Source organism: Peromyscus leucopus, chromosome 16_21 (genome assembly GCF_004664715.2).
Source record: "Peromyscus leucopus breed LL Stock chromosome 16_21, UCI_PerLeu_2.1, whole genome shotgun sequence".
In the NCBI taxonomy this organism is placed as follows: domain Eukaryota; kingdom Metazoa; phylum Chordata; class Mammalia; order Rodentia; family Cricetidae; genus Peromyscus; species Peromyscus leucopus.
In genome coordinates, this window is record NC_051084.1 from 59,934,292 (window position 1) to 59,961,279 (window position 26,988).

General features: G+C 40.1%; 1 protein-coding gene across 36 annotated transcripts in view; it reads left to right on the plus strand.

Moving 5' to 3' along the window:
* Rims1 (regulating synaptic membrane exocytosis 1) overlaps positions 1-26,988 on the plus strand; it is a 488,347-nt gene that overhangs the window by 261,473 nt on the left and 199,886 nt on the right. For all 36 annotated transcript variants that reach the window (XM_028868035.2, XM_028868038.2, XM_028868036.2 and 33 more), the window contains 2 exons: positions 10,826-11,163; positions 14,750-15,591. In XM_028868035.2, coding sequence (XP_028723868.1) covers positions 10,826-11,163; positions 14,750-15,591 — 1,180 coding nt within the window. The remainder of the gene's footprint in view (positions 1-10,825; positions 11,164-14,749; positions 15,592-26,988) is intronic.

A 26,988-nucleotide genomic window follows, 5' to 3' on the forward strand; every position in this document is an offset into this window, starting at 1 on the left:
AAGGAGGTTTGGATGAGAAGGAGGATTGGATGAGAAGATATTTGTGATCCATTGGCGATGGGGTCAGAGAAGAAAGGAAGAACACAGAAGGCTTCCTGCTATAGAGCTGGGGATGAGACTGGGGGGCATTGGATTTTAGGATAAGTAGGAGAAGTGTGACTCCCCACTCAGCCCATTTTTTGCATGGGGAGAGTGGCCCTTCGGTTTACAGGGCATGCCTGCTGGAGTTGGGGTCTGGGCCAAAGTGGGTGAAGGGAGGTTAGGAGGAGATGGTCTGTGGGATCCACAAGAGCTGTGGGGAGGAGGGAAGGAAGGCTGCAACTGGTGTTCTTTTGAAGTGCAAGGGATGAGACTGGAGGATTGGGTCTGGGGGAACAGAGATGATGGAGAAAATCTGTGGGCAGCCAATCTCCATATTAAAGTTTTATAACGTCAATGTCTATATGAAGTATTGCATCAGATATAAATTATGAAATAATTGTAAACTGCATATAATCATTTTGGAAATGAGCTGAAAACAAGAGTATTATAGATTGACAAAGTATTATATACCTGGCAGGATGTTCAGAAAACTAAAATACACATGTGTGTGGTATGATGTGATTGTTCATGTAGGAAACATATTAGATTAGAAGAGTTGGCAAGAGCTACTATGTGTCAACGAGTTTTAAATCTCTGTGGAAGAGAGGAAGCAAGTTTAAAGGCTGGGGCTGTAGCTTATTAGAGCAGCAGTATTGTGGAGCATACATGAGGCCTTCGGTTCAATCCACAGTACCGCTGCAGGGGGCAGGGTGTCAATTTTAAGGTTTGTAAGATTTGCAAATGGTCACAGGATTTATTGAATGAAAAATGAAAGGCAGAAAGCTCAGTTAAGATATTGACGTTGGAAATCTTGGTGGAGAAAAATGGTGGTTTCTACTTTGTCAGTGGAGATGCGAGGCAGTAGATATGTGGGAGAGTCATGGTATTCCGGAGTCACAATTAAGAAAGCTTGATGAATAACAATTAAAGACAAATTAAGCTAGAGTAAATCTCATATTAATGCCTTGATTAGTGTGTGAATGGGACAAATAATGCAGGACAAGAATCCATTTTTGGGGAAAGCATAATCATGCCTATATTGTACTTCTGGAGTCTAAGGTTTCTGTTTTTCAAATGGCCACATGTTACAAATGAGAAGGAATGTACTTAAGTATTTGAAATGGTGACTAAGCTGGAGGTAATGATTTTAAGACATTGGCTTATACTGAAAGGTAATCTGTTTGAGTAGCAAATATAATTAAAAGCTTAATTATAGTTTAGCTTATTAAATTTCTATTCTGTATGCTCTATAATACAGATATTATGTTTACATAGTAGGCATGGTTATTATTTATTAATCAAATATTTATTTGTTTTATAAATGCTCCAAAATAAATTGCTTTAGAAGTCATCATGATGAACATGATGGAGAGAAGCTCTGATTGAGCAGAGGGATGCTCTCAGTGAGCAGCAGATTCAATTAATTTTGATGAGCGGGTGGATACCTTGTGTTGTAAGACAAAACGTAGGAGATAAACATCAGTCTATGTTTAAATGCTGTGAAAGTACAAAGTACATCTGGAAAAGAGTTCAGCTTTGGGCTGTCTGTGAAAAGTGGTGTGCCTTCAACAAAATGATACCAAAAAAGATAACTCCAAAGGCTGGAAACCACATTGGGGCAAAGACAAGCCAAAAATAGCAGTGTCCAAGTCGGTTTAAACAACCTGACATTTGATTCCCTTCATTTGATCTTCACCTCAGCAACCTGGGGTGTATCAGACCACTGCTGCACCCAGGTCCTCAGACCACTGCTGCCCTCTAAGTCCCCAGACCACTGCTGCACCCTAAGTCCCCAGACCGCTGCTGCACCCTAAGTCCTCAGACCACTGCTGCACCCTAAGTCCTCAGATCGCTGCTGCACCCTAAGTCCCCAGACCGCTGCTGGGCCCTAAGTCCTAAAATGGCTCCTCCTCACTTGCTTCATGACAGCAAAGGTCTGTTGCACAAAGATTGCTTCCGTTCGAAACTGTTTTGTACCATCTGACCTATCACTTTAACCTGTTTCAGCTCTGCTTCCCACTATGCAAAAGCTTCCCCCAGATCAGTTTCCTGGCTGTGTTCGTAGCTTGATCTGCCTTCCCCATTATACACATAGCTTAATCTTACTGATCAGAATTCTCTGATTAGTCCGTTTTAAACTTAAGGCCCCACCTTATGGAATGCCCATTCTCCATTCACTTGTGCCCCCATATTCCCCTGTTGGACACTTCATAAATTATGTTTTGGTTCTTTCTGTCTTCTATTAATGGGACATAAGTTCCCAAAAAGTGTCCCATGCCCACCCCCATGGCCACTACTCTATCTCCAGTGCCTATAATAATGCCTATAATATAACTGACACCTCAAATCATTTGTCACAATCATAAAGGAGTAGAGCATGGAGCATTTCATATTGTAAAAATTGTAAAGATATGTCTGTGGCAGGTGTACACATTTTAAATAATGTAAACATCATAGAGTATTTACTATATCAGTTGTATGTTTTCTCTCATCTCAGAGACATTTAAAATAAAAATTACATTTATTTATTTACTTAACTTTGTGTGTTGTAGTGGGCACATGGCAATAGTGTGGTTGTAGATGTGAGTGAACAGCTTGCCAAAGTCTTTCTGCTTTTTGGGTTTCAGGGATCTAACTCAGGTCATCAGACTTGGCAGTCAGCACCTTTACCCACTGCAACATCTCATCAGTCTTGTGAATTCACTTTTATTGTTGTTATCCCTGTGTTACAAGTGAGGAAGCTGAAACACAGAGCTTTACAGTCTGTCCTAGAAAGTTCAGTGAGGAGGTTGGGCAAGGTAATCAGGTCCTGGCATCTACCTCTTGGCTTGCTTCATTCACTGTTTTTCATAATTGTGTTATTGTCTCTTAAGTTTTATGATCTACATAGATTCAAGAAAATGTAAATTTTAGATGTTTACAGAACCATGAGCAGAAAAACACAAGACATTTTCAGACATTATATAGCAATAAATGGTCTGTTTAAAACCAAGTTAAAATGACATAGACTTTGAATATTTTAATGTAATATAATTAGCATGATCAAATAGTAGGTGAACATACATATTTATACCACTATGGGACAAACTGTCTCTGTGTCCTTCCTGCATGACTTTAATAGAACTATGTACATAGCAATTAAAATAACCATAACAAGCAGTTATCAGTTATGTGGAGCCAATGAGCATCATAAAAAAATAGTGCAATTCTTCACAAACATGAATGAATACTGATTGACCGAAGAAAAAGAACAAAACAGCCATCTATGTGGTGAATGGAACTAATGGTGAGCCTGTCAGTACAATATGAGTTAAGGCACAAAAGTTAAAGTCAGAGGATAACAGATTAGGCATTATTCTACTTGAATTTACTTCTCACCTTGGTCTGTCCATAGCAGCTGCCCTTTATAACCTAGAGATCCCTGTGTTTCAAAACTGACTCCACCTTTTAAAGAATTATTTTCATTTTATGTGTGTAAGCATTTTGCCTTTTTGTGTGTCTGTACACCATGTGTATACAGTGCCCTTGGCGGCCAGAAGAGGATAATGGATCCCCTGAACCTGAAGTTAAGATGATTGTGAGGTGCTCTGTGGCACCAAGGAACAAACCCCATCCTTTGGAAGAGCAATCAATGGTCTTAACTCCTGAGCCATCTTTCTAGCCTCAAGCTCTATTCTTGGTAAAAGCCCTTTCATGTTACTACCTTTTTCCATACACTAAGCAACTCCTACACATTTCTTACCACCTTCTTTGAAGTTTCTTCTTATGGAGTTCATGGCTCTGTAACTTTATTTACTATTCTTCAAATGGAATCTCACTGTGTTGTTTTAAACTAGGAACATTTACAGGATTCTAGGAAGTGAGTATGATTAAAGTACTGAAATTCTGAAGTCAGAAATTCTGAATACCACTTTTGGGAAATAAATTTGCAAAATTTTAAAATAAAACTATCACTATGTAGTATTTTGAGCAGGAGAACATTTAACATGCCTTGAGTTTCACTAAGTAATTGGTTTCTTCCACTGTGCCCTTAAAAACTAGTCTTAAGTATAAAAAGGATTTGATCAATAGGCTTTCACTGTAGAATTCTGCTTCATGTAAAAAAATATAAGGAGTTTAAGAGTAAATCAGATGCTGTGCCTTCTTTCTATTTAATGATATTAAATATTATAGAATCATTTAGCATCACATGAACATACTTCTGCATTATTAATGCAAATACTATATAAAATTACAATAGAACTGCAAGTATTTTAAGTTGCATGCAAAATTAAACAAAAATACTCTCAGTGAGTAAGTGATATTGAAAATGTTCTTTTCATTAAAAAAGAAAAATTCTAAATCATATTTTAATCATTAATTCATTCACATCAATGTGTAAATATTTCCAAAGGGAGAAAATCAACCTATGAAAATAGAACAATACAATAGCAACAGATTTGGAAAATACACCCTCATTCCCAGAGCACCAAAAATGAAAAAGAAATCACTCATTTGCATCTATTAATATTCCATCACTCACTATTTCCTACTATCTCATTTATTTTTCAACATAGTGAAGTGTTGACTTGATAATTTGTCACCAATTTCTGCTTGACTGAATCCTTCACAGAAAGAAGGAGAATTTGAAGAGTTCAGCAATATGAAGAAAATTCAGTAACTTCTGTTCATATTTTCAAAGTACTGGAGTGATATTCCTAAGCACTAAAGTAAATCATAAAAATTATTTGTAAAAATACACATTTTTAAACAGTTTACAAGCACATTTTTAATAAAATCAAAAATTAAAATAGATTTTTATAAGCAAAATATTTCTGTTAATATAATATGTCCAGACTTCATTGTGGAATAGTACCATTATGGATATATGTAAGAATGTTGTGCAATCAATCCTCTGGGGATGATGTGGCCTTTGCCTTCTTGAACTATCAGCAGCTGTGATTTTCTGAAGGAGACCTGCATGAGGTTGTGCCCTTTGGTCATGGAAAAGAGGAGTGTATCTGGAAGTCCTGTCCTTCCCAAAGACATGATGGTAGGAGTGGATTTACAAGACCCAGCCCAATCTACATGGATTTTTAAGTAGTTAAGAGTTATTGGGAGACATTTTCTTCAGTGTTGTAGTTGCCCATAAATTACACATATTCCTGTAAGTAAGCCTTCACCTACCTCCTGCAAGTAACCTTAATTAAACTTGTTTCATTAGCTAGACTGAAGTGGAATTCCTTCTTTGTTTTGCAACTGGTACCCTATGTAAGGTATTCTATTAGGAACATTCCTTAGGAATAGTTCCCAACACTTCATGGTATGGCAACTGTAAAGGTTTCCTACATCTGAGCATATTTATATTTCTACTGAGCATGTAGTTTTACCTGTGAGATTCCTTATCCACACAGAAAGAAGTGTTGGAATTTGTGTTATTTAGGTAAATTTCATCTTAGTTTTAGTCTGATCTATTGTTTTCCCTACTGATTAGGTGTGAAACACACATTTTCAGGTTCTGTTAGAACAAAAGATCAGTATATAATTTCTGCAGGTTTTATTTTCCATTTTTCTGATGAATGTCATGGAGTTTCAGAAGTCATGTCACATCAGAAAAATCTCTCATTCTACTTTGTACTTTGTAGCATGAATCTTAAAAGTTCTTATTAATAAAATCAAACCTGAGCCAGGTATTGGGGTGAACACTGGAAGATCAGAGAGACAGAACAAGCCACAGCTATCTCACCTTGCCAATTCCTCAGCTGGTCCTGTTTCCTCAGGTTGGAAGCCTCTGTGTCCTCATCTGGAATGGGTCTCAGCTGAATTACTGCTCAAAAGCCTGAATGCTTAACCAGCCCAATGCTTCTAGTTTCTCATCCTCACACCTTATATATCTTTCTGCTTTCTACCACCACTCTCTGGGATTAAAGGCTTGCTTTCTGGGATTAAAGGCATGAGTCACCATGCCTGGCTGTTTCCAATGTGGCCTTGTACTCACAGAGATCCAGAGGGATTTCTATCTCTGGAATGCTAGGATTAAAGGTGTGAGTGCCACCATTTTCTAGCCTTTGTATCTAGTGGCTGTCTGTTCTCTGACCTCAGATAAATTTATTAGGGTACACAATATTTTGGGGAACACAATACCACCACAGTACTTGATTGCTAAACATCTGAGAATTGTTAAGTTAGCTATAGAACATGGACATTCTTTTATTTTACATTTGCTTGGAATACATCCCAAGACACTGGATCAGGATATGATCCTTCATGATACAATCTCTAGAAGGAGTTTGTGTGTGTGTGTGTGTGTGTGTGTGTATGTGTGTGTGTGTAAAATTTTGATTTTTCATAGGTAAGTCTTATGAGAAGAAATATGGTGCAGATGTTTCTGCACACAAGTTTTTGATTATTTATAACTCCAGCAAATTTAATTAATTGTAAGTTAAAATGAAAATCTTAAATGCACATAATTGTGTGGTGCCTTATAATCTGGATCACTCTGTACATGGCTCTCATATTTAGCATGAAATATATGATTTTTTTCCATTTTAATCTCATATATTTCTATGTACCTAATACATACAAGTAATTTCTTTTTATACTAGCAAATATTATATGAATAGTTTATATAACACAAATAAATATTGAGAGCTACTATTATACTAAAATTAAGTATATTATTATGTTTTTATAGTTAATTTTGTTTCACATTACTTTGTGGGACAGTCTCATCCCACATGGATAATTCTGAAACAAATGTTTTGATTATTATGATACAGAAGGATATAAGACATTGGAGAAATTTTGAATAAGGAATATTTTCCCAAGTGCTAAACATAGACAAGTGAAACATCAAAGACACTAACATTTAAACAATATTTTTTATTTTTATTGAAAATAGATTCTTCTTTGAGACACAGAATCCTGACCACAGTTTCCCCTCCATCCCCTCCTCCCAGCTCCCCCCACCAACCTCCCTGCTCCCACAGAACCACTCTCCCTCCATTTCCTCTTCAAAACAGTAGGCCTCCAAGAGACGACAGCCAAACAGCACAAATACAAGAAGACCAAGCAAAAGCCCTCATATTGAGGATGGATAAGTCAACCCAATAGGAGGAAGTGAATCCCAGGAGCAAACAAAAGAGTCAGAGGCCCACCCACTCTCACTGTTAAGAGTTCCCACAAAAACACCAAGCTAACAGCACATATGCAGACCTATGCAGGCCCCATGCATGTTGCCTCAGTCTCTCTGAGCCCGTGTGTGCCCTGCTGAGTTGATTCGGTGGTCCATGTTCTCTTGGTGTCCTCCATTCAGGCCCTCTGACTCCTATAATCTCTCCTCTCTTTCTTCTGTGTGGTTTCCTGATCTCTGAGGGGAGGGACCCTATGGAGAGGATGGAGACCTCCACTTTAGACTCTCTCTGTATAATGTGTCTGGCTGTGGGTCTCTACACCTGCTCCCATCTGCTGCAGGAGGAAGCCTCTCTGATGATGACTGGATAAGGCACTGATCTATGAGTATAGCAGCATATCATTAGGAATCATTTCATCTTCCTTCCTCCCTTCCTCCCTCCCTCCCTTCCTTCCCTCCTTCTCTCTCTCTCTCTCTCTCTCTCTCTCTCTCTCTCTCTCTGCCAGTCACGAGTCCTGTTTTTTTTTTTCTACCCTAGGGCTATCTAGTCTCTGGTTCTTGGTCATTCAGGCTGTAGGGAATAGGCTCCCTCTCTTGGTGAGGGCCTCAAGTTTAAAGCAAACATTGGTTGGACACTCCCACAAATTATGTGACACTGTTGCCCCAGCACATCTTGCAGGCAAGACAGAGTGTAGCTTGAGGATTTTGTAGCTGGGTTTTTGTCCAGGTTTATCTTTTCATAGCGTACAGAGTACCTTCTTGTACCAAGACTAGAAGGTAAGGGTGAAGGCTCCATGTCAGCACCAGCTAGACCTCTCTACATTCAATGAGCGGTGAGGAAGCTATCCTTTGCAAAAGGGCCTGCTGTCAGTTTTCAGAGAATGACGTTCTGTCTGAGCATCAGTCTGGGTTTTTTAGAGAATTCCACGGGACCCTTTGGGAAAACAAGCCAATGAATGCAACCAAGTTCCACCACTGGAAGCTTTGCCTGGCTACAAAAGATGGCCAGTTCAAACTCCATACCTTCCATTACTAGGAGTCCTCACTAGGGTCACCCTATAGATTCCAGAAAGTTTCCACTGCACTAGGTTTCCACACATACCCTCCAAATGCTCACAATTTTAGCTCTCCCCAAAAATCTCTCCTTCCACCCTCTCGCATACACTGGATCCTTCCAACTCAAGTCCCTACCCACCCCCACAGTCCGTCAGCAGAATTTATTCTATTTCCCTTTCCCAGAGAGGTCCATGCAGTCCCTGCAACCTCATCCCACCCCCAGAGCCCTCCTCTTTACCTAACCTCTCTGGGTCTGTGAATTGTATAGCTTGATTATCATTTACCTAACATCTAATATCCACTTGTAAGTGAATACATACTATATTTATCTTTCTGGGTCTGGTCTATTATCTAAAGTATGGATATAACTTGTCTAGCAATTATGACCTATTCATCATTGGAAATTAAAATAAATGGATTATAAAAGTTAATTTAAATAAATTTATTGTTCAGCATATATTCAACATCTGAGCACTTCCAAAATCTGTCAATTGTTTCATTGACCAGTTTTTAATGCTTAAAATCAAAGAGTAAAGAAAACTGTAATAGCATTTGCAGAAATTATTCAGATAGCCAATGAAAATTATCCTTTCTGTCAGCATTGCTAATTTCCTTTGTGCCATTTTATTTAACTTAAGAGCATTTTCAAAACTCTGCAATAACTGTAAAAAGATGTTTTCTGTGGTTTTAAAGGAAGTGTGTATTTGTCTCTAAACATAGCTTAGAGATGTTTCATTTTGTAGAAAATGGCCCTTTCTTAATAATTGCTGATGAATTGCCTTCCGTAAGTTTAAGATTCTCTCACCTAGTATTTCTTTAGTTGATGTTAAATGAGAAACTTTTCCTGTCAGTCTTCGTGAACCACATGATTTCAGATCTTATTGGTGTCTTATCTTGCTAAAGGGGCAAGAAAAGAGTAGGCACGTCACTCGCCCATCCTGAGAGCTAGGGAGAAGGTGACCAGAAACTGTCGTGGGAGTTCTGGTTCTGGGGTGTATCCCTAATTATGTTATTCTTGATATGTTCATAGAACCAGGCCTTCTGAGCAACTTTAGTTGTGTGGTTTAAAAAGCTGAGGATACAGAATGTTATACATAGTCTCACCTGACTTGCTTTTTAAAATTGAGATTACAATGTATTCTAACTATTTTGGTACACACTTATGCAATGAATTATTCACCCAGTTTTATAACATGTATTCAGAAAGAAGGCTCCTGGGTATGCATCATCCATCCTTGTCCTTGGTGCTAGTTATTGCTCACATTCTTCATTGTTTTTGTTAGATTTGTCCTTGTGTCTGTATTAATTTTAAATGTCATTAAGAGTAGAAAATTAAATGTTTATTCTAAGTGACAGTTCATCATTTATGAATGTAAGAAACTGGTATCAGCTCACGACCCCCAGAACAAATTCTCACCACAAAGGATATTTGTTTGTCCCAGAGAGATAAAGGGTGGGAAATAAGCAGCAAAGACAGAAGATAGAAAATGAGGGAGAAGGGAAAGGGAACAAGAGAGAGAGGGAAGAAGGACAGAGGACTGCCTCTGGATAAAGAGGAGACAGAGGGCATTGCCCATGGGAAAATGACAGTTTGTAAAGGTAAAAGTAGAAACCCTGTTTAGGATGAGGTGTTTAATTTTAATGGGGCATGTTAATTAAGTGATTCGAGGGGGGGTTTTGACTGTGGGACTTCAATACTTTGATAGCTTGACTTTGGTAGTCAGCCTCTGGAGGAGGAAGTGGCCAAATAAGGGAATAGACCTTGGTGGCTGGCTTTAGGAGTGTAATATGTTTCAACAAGTCAGAGGGAATAAGGGAGAAAGTTAAGGCCTGCCAGAGCCATGTTTGACATGCTCGGACTGGCCAGAGTCCTTTCAATCAATATGTACGTTACTAAATGTTCTAAGATTGTTTTCTCAAGAAATCTTACACTTTGTTGTTACATATTAATAAACCCAGCATCAGATGCCCTGCTTTAGTAAATATGTGCATGGATACAATGTATACCATGAAGTGAGCTTGAGGTTAACACATTGTTGAGAAACCAAAAGAAATATACAACTTGTTGTTTTCTTTTGTTCTGCACTTTTTTCCATGCTAATAGTTTTCATGAATGGCTTTAATAATAGATTGTGTTTCAGAAGACAGATATCTATAAAATTCCTTGGAGATACTGAAGTTGATGCACAGAAATATTGATTCTAGAGCTCTTTACAATAATTTCTGATCAATTATCTGCCTCACCTAGAGCACTTATGCTAACAGACATTTTAATGAAACATCAGAGTCAGTTATATGAAATATGACAGACATGGTAAAATGAAACTCAGAATCATTAAACTAAAGTGAGAAGAAAATTCTGTTCTAGTTGCTTAGAGGCACTCTTTAAGGCCAGGCATTGATATACTTGACTGTGTATTATATAAAAAAATATTTTCTAAGAAATTTTCAAGGGTATATAGAAAGATGAAGACATTATTATTATTATTATTATTATTATTATTATTATGGATTTTAATAAAGTATTTGTAAATAGTGGAGAAAAAGTTTACATTGCTCCTTCTCTTCTTCACACAGGTTATGTGGGTATGCAATTTATGTCGAAAGCAACAAGAAATCTTAACCAAATCTGGAGCATGGTTCTTTGGAAGTGGCCCCCAGCAGCCCAGTCAGGATGGGACTCTGAGTGACACAGGTACAGGTGCTGGATCTGAGGTGCCCAGAGAAAAGAAAGCAAGACTCCAAGAGCGATCGAGGTCTCAGACACCCCTGAGCACAGCAGCCGCCTCTTCCCAGGACACAGCTTCCCCTGGTGCACCCCTGGACAGGAGCAAAGGGGCTGAGCCTTCACAGCAAGCCTTGGGACCTGAACAGAAGCAGGCATCAAGGTCTAGAAGTGAGCCACCCAGGGAAAGGTAATAACCCAATAAAACTGTAAGCAAATGTTGAGGGCTTACTGGAAAGCACACCTGTTACCAAGGCCCCAGCATCTATTAGGAGGGGTATGTGGAAAGATGACTCCTGAGGCCCCATATTCAAGGTGGCAACAGGCCTGAGATTTTTGTCTGCCTCTAGAATTATCTCATTCCAGAAGAGACGTGTGTTGAGAAGCTTGTCTTTCATATCTTGCACTGATGCCCGTGAAAGTTATGTCAAGCACTTGAGTTACAAACTTCTGATGTTGAGCCGAGAAAGGCCCTTAAAAACACTATTTATAGATGTGGCACTTTGGTGGAAAAGTGTGCTCTTAAAGCATATGATGCAGAATCCGACCAGTTGAGAGGCATGGTGGGACATCAGAGATGGCCCTTTGAGTACATTTCTCTTATGCTGCGCTGTCAAGGTAGTGAGAAATGTATCAAGCAAAGTGAAGGATGATGCTGTGGGTATCTGCGTAGGCATGTGTCCTGAAGTAAAGAGGTCTTTCTAAAGGATACCATTGTCGATAGTATAAGTAGTCGAGGAAGGCGGAGGAGAGGTAACTGGCAAGGTAACAAGCGAAGGGGTTGACTTAAATAGATTTTTATCCTAGGCATAATGGAAAACCACTGATGGAAGCAAGGGATCATGGGATTAGATAATGCACATCAAATGTTTCACTCATCCATCCGTTTATCTGAGTTGATGCTCTCCACTAGAAAAGATAGATGTCGAGGATGGGGCTCCTGGTGTGTGAGCCCTGACTGGTGGAACTTGACTAGGCTTGATTGCTTCTGTTCCTGAGAAGCACTTATTCATGCCACCAGGTAAGGAGTAGTCTCTACCCGCGGCAGCGTTCTGACCTCATTTTCAAACAGAATTTTACACAGGATCGATGACTTCAAAGCAAAGCACGTCTGGATGACAGTCCTGATCCCGGCATAATGGGCAGCGATAACACACTTTGCAGGGGGGTGCCAAGTGTTAAGGGAGAGCACAGGGTCCCAGGACGGTCTGTGGTGCCACCCTAACTGAATATGGCTGTGATTTCAGCCAACACTCATCAAACGATCACTATAATTAAACTCGGTGCCAGGAACCAGAGGGTGCAGAGGCGATGAGGACATATCCTGTTTCTCACACTATGGAGAAACAACCTCCGAGGGAAGACAGGCACCTAGGCAATTAGGGTGTTGATTGATTGATCAGTGCTAGAAAATGCGTACAGTACCCCGGGAGCTCTAGAAACAACAAAAGAAACGGCTTTTGAATCAAGCCTTATCAGATCCCCAGATGTTAGAGGGGGAATAGACAACAGCAGCGGAGAGGATGTGTTCGCAGAACTTTTTTGAGAGAAGATAGACAGGGCATCTGAAGCCCTGTAGTGACAACAGAAGGAAGCTCAGTTGTTCGAAAAATGTAGTGTGTTATGAAAAAAAAAATGGTACCTTTACATGTGACAAAGATGGTAGAGCTGTAAAGTTGGTAAGGAGGAAGAATCAAGTCTGGCCTATGATGAAAACCTACATAAAATCCCAAGGATTCCAGAGGCATGTTGACCCTTGAAATACAGCATGAACACTGAGAAAGGCAGTGGTCTATAAACAGAGAATGGAGACTTGGGTGCATAAGCCGAAGCAGGCCAGGTGACAGTTTGGACTTGGGCAGCCTTGGAGAAAGCAAGATTGGAAGGATGACTAGTTTCTTAGCTAGATAGGGTGACTAGTTGCTTTCTTTGATTGAAAACATCTTGACCGTAGTTTGAGCATTCATCAGGAGCTGGCAGTAACAGAACAATTAAAGTGAGTAATAAGAAAAAGTATCATTAGTTGGACCCTCCAAACAGAATGGAGAATCCTACCATGTGCATAATACTCAACCTTCCTTAAAGCACCCTCACTGATGGTTCTCCTTTAAAGATCATATGAATGCTGCATGGTAACCACCCATTACAGCATCTCCAGAAGAGTAAACTGTTTTGACATAAACTTCTAGCAAGTGCAAGCAAGCAATAGAATAAACGAATGAACTATTTGCATATAATACAGTCATGGCATCTTTGAAAACTGTAGTTACTAACTACTAATACATGGTGGTGTCAGACCCCTTCTCTTGAAAAATTGCAACCCTGCACTTTAAAATCGACTTTCAGGTCCATGCCCTTTTCATTTTGAAGTGCCACTGTGATATAAATACCTCAAGCAGAACTCAGCAGGCTTCTTTTCATTCCTTGCCACTTGCTCCTCTTCTGTCCTCAATCGGTCTCTCTCCCTTACCCACCCCACAGTGTATTTTAGCAACTACACTTTGCTAATCCACAGTAAAAATGACTAAGTTCACCAATTTATGCATATACACACATATATGGATGCTCTCTCTCTCTCTCTCTCTCTCTCTCTCTCTCTCTCTCTCTCTCTCTCTCTCTCTCTCTCACACACACACACACACACACACACACACACACTTGGACATGTGACCAAACGCTGCTGCCCCTGAAGAGGATTCTCCACAGTCCTTAGAATTCCAAAGCAAACCTAGGGTTGTCTCCACTGTAACTACACATTAGAATTAGTCCAGAAGGCTCAGCCAAGGCAAGAATGTTTTCCAGCTACTAATGATGTAACATCAGAGATGTCCCAGGCCAGGTGTTTCGTACGGAGAAATGAGGAAGGGGACAGCTGAAGACTACTACCCTTACAGGATTCAAAGTCCTGCCAAATCCCTTTTCATTTTATCATTGCCTGCAAAAAAAGTATAAAGAAAGAAAAAACTCAAAAACAAGTTTCTACTTTTGAGTCTCTTTCGAAATAAGGAGGAAGGAAGGAAGGGAGAGAGAGGATGAACCTTTACACATGGCAGCATGTGTGAGCTGAGGATGCTCACTGGTACAGTGACTGCCTGGCATGCCCAAGACCTTGGTTTTGAGTCCCCTGGTGCTGCAAGAAACAACCATGTAAATATCAGTATTTCTATTAAGGGTAGCTGAGAAAGTTAAAATATAAGCTACGGTTCAGCCATTGTTTTCTGATTAACGGTATAAAGGAAAGGCTTGGGTGTCCACAATCAAGTCAAAATGAAATCTGCTGTTACCAGAGTGCTATGAGATTTGGTTTCTGAAATGAACACAGATGTAATTATAAAAGTTTCATCGATAATGTCAAGAATTGTAAGTTTACAATGTTCATATATACATGTGTGGAATATACATTTGATCTGTAATGATGTATGCTTATCTTTAGAAGTTATGTTATTATTATCCATATAATTTCTATCTGAAACATTTTAAGTCACAAGGGAATGTAAACATAAAACGTGTCTATTGAATGAATACTCATAATTTTTATTTAAATGCAAACTTTAAAAGGCGAAAATAAGTTCTTGATCCCATTGTAATGCAAAGGGTTCACATTTAAAGCTTAATCGGTACATAAATTTAACGGGGTTATTTCAAATTTTAATTAGACACGGAATTCTAACTAATCACATGAAATCATTGATAATAATTTAGGCCTGAATGCTGAGACAAGGATGTTTCTTGGTGTGCTGTTTAAATTTTTATCAACTCTTCTTTGGACTCCACAGGAAGAAGCCTCCAGGGCTTTCGGAGCAGAATGGCAAGGGAGGCCTGAAGAGTGAGCGCAAACGCGTGCCTAAGTCCGCGGTGCAGCCCGGGGAGGGGACCGCGGAAGAGCGGGAGCGGAAGGAAAGGCGGGAAACCCGCAGGTTGGAGAAAGGGCGCTCCCAGGAGTACCCGGACCGGCCGGAGAAACGAGAGGATGGCAGGGTGGCGGAGGACGAGAAGCAGAGGAAAGAGGAGGAGTACCAGACCAGGTACCGCAGCGACCCGAACCTGGCGCGCTACCCCGTGAAGCCGCCTCCCGAGGAGCAGCAGATGCGCATGCACGCCCGGGTGTCCCGCGCGAGGCACGAGCGGCGCCACAGCGACGTGGCACTCCCGCACACCGAGGCTGCAGCCGCGCCGGCCGAGGCCACGGCGGCGGGCAAGCGCGCGCCAGCCGCTACCAGGGCCTCTCCGCCCGAGTCCCCCCGCGCGCGCGCGCCCGCCGCCCAGCCTCCCGCCGAGCACGGCCCGCTGGCGCCACGGCCCGTCCCGGGTCCCGCAGAGCCGCCCGAGCCGCGCGTCCCCGAGCCGCTCCGTAAGCAGGGCCGCCTGGACCCGGGCTCGGCCGTGCTCCTGCGCAAGGCCAAGCGCGAGAAGGCAGAGAGCATGCTGCGGAACGACTCGCTCAGCTCCGACCAGTCCGAGTCCGTGCGACCGTCCCCGCCCAAGCCGCACCGGCCCAAGCGGGGAGGCAAGAGGCGGCAGATGTCGGTGAGCAGCTCAGAGGAAGAGGGCGTGTCCACCCCGGAGTACACCAGCTGCGAGGACGTGGAGCTGGAGAGCGAGAGCGTGAGCGAGAAAGGTGAGCGCGGCTCGGAGGTGAAGATGCGCGCGGACGCTTGCGGCCGGAGATGCTGGGCTGGGGTACCGCTGTGCCAAGCGCACCTGCGCCTGAGAGAGGCGCAGGGATGCCGGCCGCCGCTGCGGAGATGCTGCGCTCCTAGGTCCCTGTGTACTGGACGCACATGCGCCTCCATCCCCCTTCAGATGAGTCTGTGAGCAGAGCTTAGAGGCATGTGGCCCAGGGTGGATGCATGCCTACTGGCTTTAGACGTCCACGTGCTGAGGTCACAGATGCAGGTGAAGGTGTTTGTGTTTCAAACTTAGAGGTGGAAACCTGGAACATTCTCAGGTAGAGATGCAGGCAGTGAAGGGTGGTGCTTTTTTTTTTTGACTGCCAGCTCCAGTGTTGAGTCAGGAGAGTTTCTTTCTGGTTTTGCTTCCTGTTATTCAGGGAACTAAGAGTGCAGTTTTACATTTGAAGTTCTTATTTGGGGATGCGTTTGTTTATGAGGGAGGCAACATATTTTTTAGAAAACTGAACCGTGTGTATAAACGAGTGTTTACCCCGTAAAAACAAAACAATAAAAAGTTCACTTGTGCATATTCCATCCCCAAAGGTAACTTTCTCCGATTTCAAATTGATCCTCCTCAAAATTTGTGAATAGATTCAAAATGATGTTATTTGAGGTCTTACGTATTATGTTGCTTAGTAACTTTGTGGAGGGGAGTTCACATTCCAAAGTAACTGAGACAGTGTGATAGGCTTTTCCCTCTAAATCGGTATTTCACAGTCTTACAACCATGTATAACTATTCAGGCTTAAATTAACCGAAGTTCAATAAACATAACAGTTCTGTTCCTTAATCTCACCGGCCACATTTCAAGTGCTCAAAAAAATCTATTAAAAAGTGCTGGTGTAGGAAATGCTTCAATTTAAAATTAAAATTACATGCCTGTCTTGGAGGGTATTCGCATTTTGATGCTGTTCACTCAGATAAAGCTGCCTGCAGTTCTAACTTCGGTGGTGACCACCTTTCTTCTGACATAGGTGTTGGGGTTCCTGTGTGTTTATTAATATATTTGTATTTGAGTAGGGCGATTCTTCTAGGTATCCTATCTCTTAATTTATAACTTCTAGCTACATACTATATTATATAATATAATGCTATATTACTATATACATACTATATCCATTATATTTTAAAAATGGATTTTGTTTTTAAAAATGAGTTTGTTTTTTTTTTCCCCATTGTCTAGCTACAAACTGCGTGTGCCTGGGTCCTCTCCATTTCTGGCACCTTTTAGTGCCCACACAGTGTGGAGCTCTGTATAGGTACAGTTAAAAGATGTCATTCTATCATTAGTGTTACTGCAAACCAACTGGAAATAGTTGTCTTTGGAATTCATATGTATCTAAGTTACATATTGTCTCTTTTAGCTTACATTCAGATGGCATCTCTTTGTAAGGTGCATACTGACTACGGGCTTTTACAGTCAACTGACAAATAGACTATATATAGTGACTGCTTCTGATTTTCCCCCTGAAGGAGTATAGTAGGAATTAACTACATAAACACACGTGTTTGACTAGTGTGTGGATAAGGACTGATGGGGGAGTGGACATGCATAATTTCCTTAAAGGAAAGTATCTACAGCAAGTATGAATCAGTTCATGCTACATAACAGGATGGATGTGGACTCTGGTCATCATCTCTACATTGCTTATGGTAGCAAAAGGTGATCTAAGGGAACCCGACTACCTGCATGGACAAGCAGATGCAGGGCTTGGTGTGATGTGTGGGGTTTGTTACCTCTACAGGCATCCTTCCCTGTCACTTTAGGGACCTCCTGGAACTGACATGATCTCACAAGGCAGAGTGCAAGCTCCTCTTCTGGAAATATAGGGACATCATGAATCCATACGTCTTAATTTGTGCATAACCTCACTTTCAAGTGAATTTTTAAATTCTCTAGCATCAAAGTTCTGCTCCGACATTTTAATCCTAAATTAATCTTTACAAAATGAAATATTAACCATAATATAAATAACCTCTTAATAGTAGTATAGCCCAGACATTTTCTTACTCAAAGTTTATTTATAAATGCTACCATACCCCACAATTCCCTAAGGGCTGTTTTGGCATCCATGACAGTCTGATGTACCCTGTGATGCTGCACAAGTTACTTAACCTTCATGTGTCTTCATTTCCTTATTGGCATGAGTATCTCGCTTGGAAGATTGTTGAATGAAAGATGATGCATATGTATCAAAACCAGATGTTAAATTAGCATTCTTCCTGTCTTGATTTTTCCTGTGGTGTCAGCCCTACAGACATCTGTGTCAGTTTTTTTTTTTTTTTTCTGTCACAGTGACAAATACCTGAGATAAGCAACTTGAAAACCCAAAGATGAATCTTAGTTCTTCATTTCAGAGATATCCTCTATGGTTGGCTGGCTCAGTTGTTTGTATTGGCAGTGGGCAGAGCATTATGGCTGAGGGAACATGTTGAAGAGGCTGCCCACCCCACAGTGGTGGCAGGAAACAGAACAAGAGGAAGGGACCAGGATCAAGGGATATCTTTCCAGGGCGTGTCTCCAGTGGCCTGTTTCCTCCAACTAGAACCTAACTCTTGCAATAATTTATCTCACATCTAATGTTGAATTACAATCTGTCAGCATATTAGTTGGTAAAGGCAGATTCCTCATGATCTTTCTTAACGCTGTTGCATTTAGAACCAGACTTTCAACAAGTGAGCCTCATAGGGACCTGATGGCTCCTGTCTGTAATCTCAACCTGTTCAAGCAGCTGAGGTAGGAGAATTGCAACAAATGTGATGCCATTCTGGGCTACATAGTGAAAAACAACTCTCAAAAGGCTCATGCATTATTGAGGGGTGTATTCATAGCTAAACCATAACAGTATCTAAAGTCATAGTGACTGTAACATAATTACCCATGTCTGACATCCACAGAGAAGGGGAAAAAAAGCTGTTTTCTGTGTTATAGGCCTTAGTGGGATAAGCAAGGGAAGGACTATCTGCAAAAAGGTTTCTTGGGGAACAATGGAAGTTATGTTATGCATTTCAGAGTCAGAGGAAGGCGACCACCATCGTGTCTGATTTAAAGGTACAGTGGGAGACACAGTTACAGTTGTCCTATTTGTAAATTTCGCAATTAAGATAAATATTTAGCACGATACCTAGTGTATTGTAACTACTTAATATATTGCCATATTGATCCACTGGCATTATTGCTTATATGTAAATGAACACTGTCGCCTATTTTAAATTTCTATCAAATGTATAGTTAGCACAGTCTACGGATATACTAAAGTTAAAAATATGTATGTCCCCTTTTTTCACAGAGTTTACATCCTTTTGAGAGCATGAACAATACCTAACTATAGTTGGCTGTGGTGATACATGACTGTATTCCTGGTACGTGGAGGTTGAGGTTGAAGGACTGTGAGTTGAGGCTACTTTAGTCCATATAGAAAGAGTACGGCCCATCCATGCTACACAGTGAGACCCATTTTCACAAAATGAGTGTGGGTGGGTATGTAGGCCACTGCCTAGCATGCTCAAGGCACTCGGTTGATCCCCAGCACTGAAATAATAATAAGTCTGCTATATAGTGTATTACAATCATATTGTTTCCCTTCCTCAAAATATTCTTAGATCCCTTCCATTTCCTATCCACTCAAATTAATCATAATAGTGTTCTCTCTCTCTCTCTCTCTCTCTCTCTCTCTCTCTCTCTCTCTCTCTCATTTACCACCCTCAAAAATTAGTAAGACAAATACCACAACAAAGCAACAAGCACACAATAGATATGGAGTCTGTTTTATGCTGGCCAACTACTCCAGGGCATAGGGCCTGCCCTGGAGTGTGGTTGATATCCAGTGATACTCAGTTGGAGAAAACTAAATTTTCTCTTTCCCAGAAGGTATCAAATGCAAATAGCTTCTTGGTTAGGTGTGGGACATTGTGTCTACTTCCCCCTTTCCATGCTGGGATTTTGTCTGGCTGTCCATGCTGTCACAGTTCCTGTGAGCTCATATGTGCATCAGCCCCATTGTGTCTGGAGGATGCTCTTTCCTTGAAGTTATCTACCTCTGGTTCATAGAATATTTTTATGGCCTGCCTTCAGCATATATCCATCACCCTTGACTGGAGGGATTTGATAAAGACATTCCATTTTGGTCTGAGTGCTCCAAAGTATCTAAATGTTCATGTGTTGTCAAGCAGAACTAATGCCAGCCCCTAAAGCTCCTTTCAAGGTCCAGGAAAGATGCTACAATTGAAACCTAAGGATCTGAGGGTGAAGGAATGAATCAGTTCACACCATTCTTCTCTGCATGTCTTTTTATTCCCGTCTTAGTTCTAATTCTCTATCCTAATTGTCTATAATTTCTTAGCTCTATTTCTCTGTTCCTAATTCCTTCTAGCTTCTTCATCTAGCTTAAAACTCTTGTATTTACAGGAGGCCTGAAGCACTAGAAAAAAATGCAAGAGTTACTACTCATTGGTCAAAAGCACATTCCCAGGGTAAACGATAAGGGCAGAGCCATTTACCATGGCAACTCAAAATTTCAATGTTACTGGTGACCAGAGGGAGGAGGCACAGTGCCCAGTGAGACAGACTTTGAGACATAGGTCTGTTGTCAGCAGACTTGGTATATGAAGAATTGTCATGCTTTTCTTAGGGTGCTTTGAGTAGTAACCTTGGTTAGATACCTGCAGCTCTGACCTTGTGCATAAGAGCAAAGTTTTAAACTTATGATATGTTTACAAAGTCTTTTAGTCTAATTTGAACTTGCTCTGAGGCAAAAATGAGCTAATTGTGTGGAGTTTATGTTAGACTGAGGGGAGATTGTTATTTTCTTGTGTTGGTCTGGGTAGAAGGAACAAAGCAGGCTTTAAGTGTCTACAGTCCATGTGAGAGAATAGACGTAGCTATGAAGTATCTCCTAGTACATTTTCTATGTATCAAAATTGTACAGCTTATGAAAATCATATTCCTGACCATCCATGGATATATGTGTACCCATAAGATTGAGTTGTAATCATGAGATTACATAGACACATCTCATGAGAATGCACGGTAATGGGGAGATATCTTAGCTGTTATTGAACAAGAAATTGCAGATGGAAGCAACAGCATTCAGAGTCAGTGGCCTGTAAGCCTTGCCTGACAGGGTTCTCCATCTGAGAATCATTCCTCTGGTGGGGTGATATCTGAATTATCAGTTGCTATACACTGTCTTTGTGTCTTGGCCTATAATAGCTCATGACATTGACTCCTGATGTAGCACAGTTATATAGCTCCTTTCTCATAGCTGGTGGATATTAGCCAATATAAGTATTTCTACACAGAAGAGAAGGGTCAAACAGTTAACTCAGTCTTGATTTTTAGATTGCTCTTAAATTTCAATGAAATGTGTAATACATTCAGTTGCCAGGAGCTCAAGTGAACATTTGTGATGTCTGTGGGTAAAGAGAGGCCGAGATGGTGTCATCCCTGAGAAAAGAAAGAAATGGAGCCAGTCTGGGGATGAGCAAACCCTGTTGCTTTGTTCTAGGGAGTTAAGCCACTTATTCTAGCAAGGAACTTAATGTGAAAGTTCTAAGTCAGAGGGGTTGGAAGAAGGGGCTCGATCTCATCTTCCCTTTGTGTGAGCAATGCGATGTAATTTCTTTATTCCTTTGAGCGCGTGTGTGTGTGTGTGTGTGTGTGTGTGTGTGTGTGTGTGTGTGTGTGAACTTTTTTTAATTTTATGTATTTCTTATGTTTATTTTGTGTTTCACCAAGTGGTTTTTCTAGTTTATTTTTTAACTTATCTTATGAACTTAAACAGGAAAGACCTTATCTTAGGATGGCAATTGGACAGTTGGAAACATTGACATGAGCATTAACACCCAAGTGCTTTACTTGTCTGATTTCTTTTTGTTAATACAAATCTCCCAGAAAAGGGAAGAGAGACCATTGGCTTTGATGAGGGAAAGATAACTATGATTTTTCCCCTTAACCTGTACCAGTGAGTGAGGATGATTTCAGGTGCTGGCTGCTTTGTTTAGGGGGGGGTGTGAGATGAGAGAGGTAGCTAAGAGAAAGTTGAGATATGAGAGGTGGAGATCTAAAATGGATATGGAATGGGCCTCAGCTACTTAATCATATGTGAAATTTAAATCTTTGGAAGAGATTGGAAGACCATAACTCTGTCTCTGTCTGTCTGTCTGTTTCTGTCTCTGTCTTTCTCTCTGGTGTCACACAGTTCCTAATTTCTAATAATATATTAAGAAAGATGTGTAAATCATAAAGAAGGCTAGACTTTTAGTTTCAGATTTTGCTTGATACGCAAGTATCTTCCAGAAAATCTCCTTGATTCTAAAATCAGAATTATGAATAAAAAGAAATTCTATAAAGAGGAAAGAAACTCTATAAAAAGTAAAAATTTAAATCTTTACATCTAACTTAATTATATCCCATAATATTTCTTCCCAAATCAGTCCTCAGCTAGGGATATTAGTCATTTAGTAGCATCTGATATAAGTTTCTGTTCTTGACTCGGAAAAACTAAATTAACATCTGCACTACATCCTTAAAAATAAACACACAATATTTGCATGTGATATGTGATAACTGTATCAATATAGAACATCTTAAAAATAAGTAACTACCAGTCATTTGAAGGGGAAATGTTTGTGCTTCCAAGTCCATGGAGAAAAATATTTGCTGTTGAAGATTTCATTGTCACCTATTTTATCTCAGTGAGGTATTCTTAAGAATCCTTGTAAAATGCAGAATCATACTGCAGTGTTCTGACCCATTTTATCCGGTGAATGAAAAGGTTGTCCTTACTTTTGGTTCAATTTAGCAGAATCACAAGATCTCAGAAGGGAAAGATACTCTCTCCATTCACACCCTCCTGGATGGAGGAGGGAATGTGGGTGTTCAGAACTTCCCAGTTCCATGCCCTTGAAGCTTCTTGCTTGTCCTAGCTCTTCAAGCATGGAACACATTTTGCTTCTAATGCCAGCCTAAGGTTTGAGAAGTGTTTATTGTCAGTCCAGCTGCTTGTCCATGGGACAGTTTGCCTCTCTCACTTCTAGCGGATTTCTGAGATCTAGTATGGAATTTTAATCTTGTTCTGGTTATTACTCATGCCACTAGAGTGACTGGGTTGAGTCTGACTCTGTTCACGACCCTCTAACTGAAGTTTGGTTTGCAATCTATGATCCATGTCCAAGATTGAGAGGCTCTATCTTCAGCTGCTGTTGTCAGTCACTGATGGGAATTATCATATTAGAAATCCAAATATACCTTCCATATTATTCTTTGTATACTGTGTGGTAGCTCTGATTCTCTGCCATTCTGGATTTAATGTTTATTGCCTATGACCTCATCTTCTTTGCCTGTCTAGTTTTATCTACTTTCTACTCATTGGTGGTGATAGTTTTCCTTCCCTTCTTTCTTTCTTTCTTTCTTTCTTTCTTTCTTTCTTTCTTTCTTTCTTTCTTTCTTTCTTTCTTTCTTTCTTTCTTCCTTCCTTCCTTCCTTCCTTCCTTCCTTCCTTCCTTCCTTCCTTCCTTCCTTCCTTTCTTTCTTTCTTCTCCTCCTCCTCCTTCTTCTCTTCCTCTTCCTCCCCTCCTCCCTGTCCTCTTCTTCCTCCTCCTTCCTTTTGCATTCCAACTGCCATATCCAAATTTAGTTTCTAAGACTGCTATCTACAAGATGAAATTGAGGTTATATTAGCCTCTTAGAACTGCACAGAAGTACCAATGATATGGTGGTTTAAACAATAAAAAATATTTTCTCACAGTTTGGAGGCGATAAGTCCCAGATGAAGGTATAGATGGGCGGGGGGAGTCCGTTTCCCTGTCCTATGTTTGATTCTTCCTGTGTTCGTATGTTACTTTCCTCATTGCATATCTATGTCTTCCTTTCTTTTTTGCCTAAAGATATTAGTTTCTCATGTTCACAATCCTTCACAATGTCTTCAGTTTAATTTACTCTTGTCCTTAAAGATGCTCTAAGACAGTGGCATTTGGGATTTCAGTGAGTATGGAGAGTGACAGATTCTGTGACAGAGCAAACACTTGAGAAAAACAAGTTAAAGTGAGGAGTTGATTTGGCCCAAGTTATCAGTGGTGTCACTCAGTCTATAGCCCCCAGTTCTATTGATTCTGGGCCCAAAATGAGGGAGAACATATTATTAGGAATTTGTAGCAGTGGCTGCTTGGCTCCTGGCAATGAGGAAGGGATTGAGAAGGAAAGAGATAGAGAATGAGGATGAATGAATATTTATATTACAGGATTTCTTTCTCCAACTTCCATATGCCATCTTACCCACTTGTCCATGGGACAGTGTCACCCAAATTTAAGACAGGTCTTCTCCCTCTTCTCCCTAGGTTCATCCTTGGTAAATACCCTCAGAGACACACCTAGTTGTATGAGTGATAATCTTAGAGATGCATCTTAATCCAGATGAAAACCAAGCTGTCTGGCCATTTGTCTGATACTCAAAGGTCTTTGCTTAAACAATAACAATTTAACACTTGCTCCCAAAAGTTCCATGTCCATCCCATAATTGCCAAATTAATTTAGATAATCTCCAAGAGTTCCTTTGTTATTTTTTTAAATACTGATGATGATGATGATGACATGAGTGTATCTGCTATGGCATAGATATGGAGGTCCCAGGACACAGTTGTGAAATAAGTTCTTTCCTGCTTCATTTATGTGGATTTTAGGTATTAAACTCAGTTGACAAGCTTACTTGGTTAGTGCCTTTATTCCATGATCCATCTCACTAGTCTCAAGTCCCCCATATTCTGAAGAGTCCCTATGTCATTCAAAAGTTGAAAAATCAAAGTCTCCTCTGAGCCTAAAGGCAAAAGCTTTCGAGTCTCTGTAAAACCTAAAACAAACCACTTACTTTCAGTGTGCAATGGCATGGATTGTGTGTTTCCATTCAAACATGGAAGAATCATTTTATGTTTGCGCCAGGTTTATAGTTTGGCTGTGAAATGTGTCCCCATAGGCTCATACCATTTCATCCTTGATCCTAGATGATAAAGCTGGTTCATGAGATTATTAAACCTTTGGGACTGTGTACCTACTAGGAGAAGTAGATCACCCACCAAGAGGGAGCCTTGAAGAGTATAGTTGCTCTGGTTCTAACTTGAACTCTGTCTCTCATCCACACTGTATGAGAAGCTACTGCTGTAAGATCCTCCTGCCGCAGTCTGACCCGAGACCACAGTTATGTGTTCCCCATCATGACAGATTTTAGAAACCAAAACGGGTCTTTCCTACTTTAAGTTACTTCATATATTTTCTTACAGGGATGTAAAAGTAACTTAAACTATGAGTCTTCTTCAGTATGACCAAATAAAGTGGACATGACTTTAAGACAAAATTCTTTGCTGTGGCTCACAGTTTGAGATATTTTGGGTCATGGCTGACATGGCCTATCTATACTTTAGACCTGAGGCAATGGTGCACATTGAGAGGTAGGAACATATAGCAAAAGGTACATGATGGAAGGGAAGATATGGAGGGGGGAAATCAATCAATTGATCAATCAATCGAAGGAGAGGTCTAATAGATTTTTTTCTCATTTTCATTTCTGTATTCATATTAAATCAGTAATGTGAGTCACTATATTGGATACATGTCAGTCCAAACAAGTTCAAAATCAAGGGCAAACACAACAGTATCATAGTAAGTTTTTCTCATTAATAAGTAACATACTCATTTGGACATCTGTGTGCCCAAGGAAGGGATTAAAAAAATAGCTCAAATTATGCTTAGGGAATAAAATAGCATAAATATGCACATGTATTTTAGAACTCCAGCCCAACACTTGAACTTCATTTTCTAAAAGTCTAGCAGAAGTGGATTCTGCCTAAGGTGCTTGAGACTTCTCAAAGGTCATTAAGGAACAGAACAGTGGCCTTTAAAATGCTTGAAATGAGGGGAGGGAGGTGTTGTAAAGATGGCCCGATGGTTAAAAGTTCATAATTCGTTTGCAGTTTATTTCCCAGCACCCATGTTGAATGTCTCCCAGAAGCCTGTAAGTCTAGCTTCAGGAGATCTGATGCCTTCCTTCTGTCCTTTCTGGGATATCACATGCACATGGCCACACATAAACACACACACACACACACACACACACACACACATACACACACACATACACACACACACACACACACACACACACACTAAGAAAAAAAATTAAAAATATAATTTTGGGAACAGAAACTTTTAAGTGACCCAACTTTGATGTAAGAATAGGAAAATATAGAGGATCATTCCATGCAGTTATGGTTATTGTTTTCACAACTATCATTCCAGTCATTTGGGAGGTAGAATGCCTACTGGATGAAATCTGAATTGTCAGTCCTTTCTCTTCCCAACATAGTCCAAGCCTGCCTGTCTTGAGCCCCACCTTTCCCAGCATCCTGCTCTTGCCAACTGATGAGTAGTCCCTTCCTGACTTTCACATTATCACTACCTTCTCTGTCTTGGTTTCTTGACAGCATTCTGCCCCTTACAGTGCCTCCCTGTGCCAGGATTTTCATTTTTCTCCTGAAGTATCTAGTTTTGCTTTTAATGTTTTTATTTTTTGTGGGTGTTTGTGTTTCCAAAGGGAAACATATCATAAATTTGAGTGGGTGTATTATTTTTCTGTACTTATGTTTGGTTTTACTAATGAGACAGCTTCAAGTTGCTTACATAGAAATACAGTTTTCAAAGATGAAATCATTTTTAACTTGTAAAGATGTATACTTGATCAAAGATATGATAAAATGCTACTGTGAATAATTGAGCAGGAAAACAATAGTTTTTCCTGCCTTTTAATTCTTGGTATATCACTCTAGTTTATTGATTTAATGCATTTAGGAAAAAGTACTGCAGACAATAAGTACTGGTATGTTGAATGACAGCAAATTAAATTTGGGAGTGTTGCTCACTGGCAAATCATTTGCTCAGCATGCAGGAGTTCTTACTTTCTAGTTTCAGAATTGTGTTTCTTTATTTTATTACTTGGAAATCAATTTTTTTGAACTATGAAAAAGGAACTGTGATATTTCTGCCATTAAATATTTACTTAGTGAATATTTTAATGCAGTAGAAAAATTAACTATCCATAGGTAAACTTATAGCATGCATTATAGAAAGGAACTACTCTTAGAATTTAAAAACGGTATAAAACAGCCTCAGTAATGTAACATCAAAAATAACAGTAAAACACAAAACTTAGTGTAAACAGACTGGTAACTGAATGGTAAGAAAGAAGGAAAGTTGGAAATGAAATTGGCGTAGTAGCCTGAAACAACAGAGAACAAACGTTAGATTTAGGGTTGCAGAGTACTGATTGTTTTTTTTTTTTTTTTTGAGAAATTAT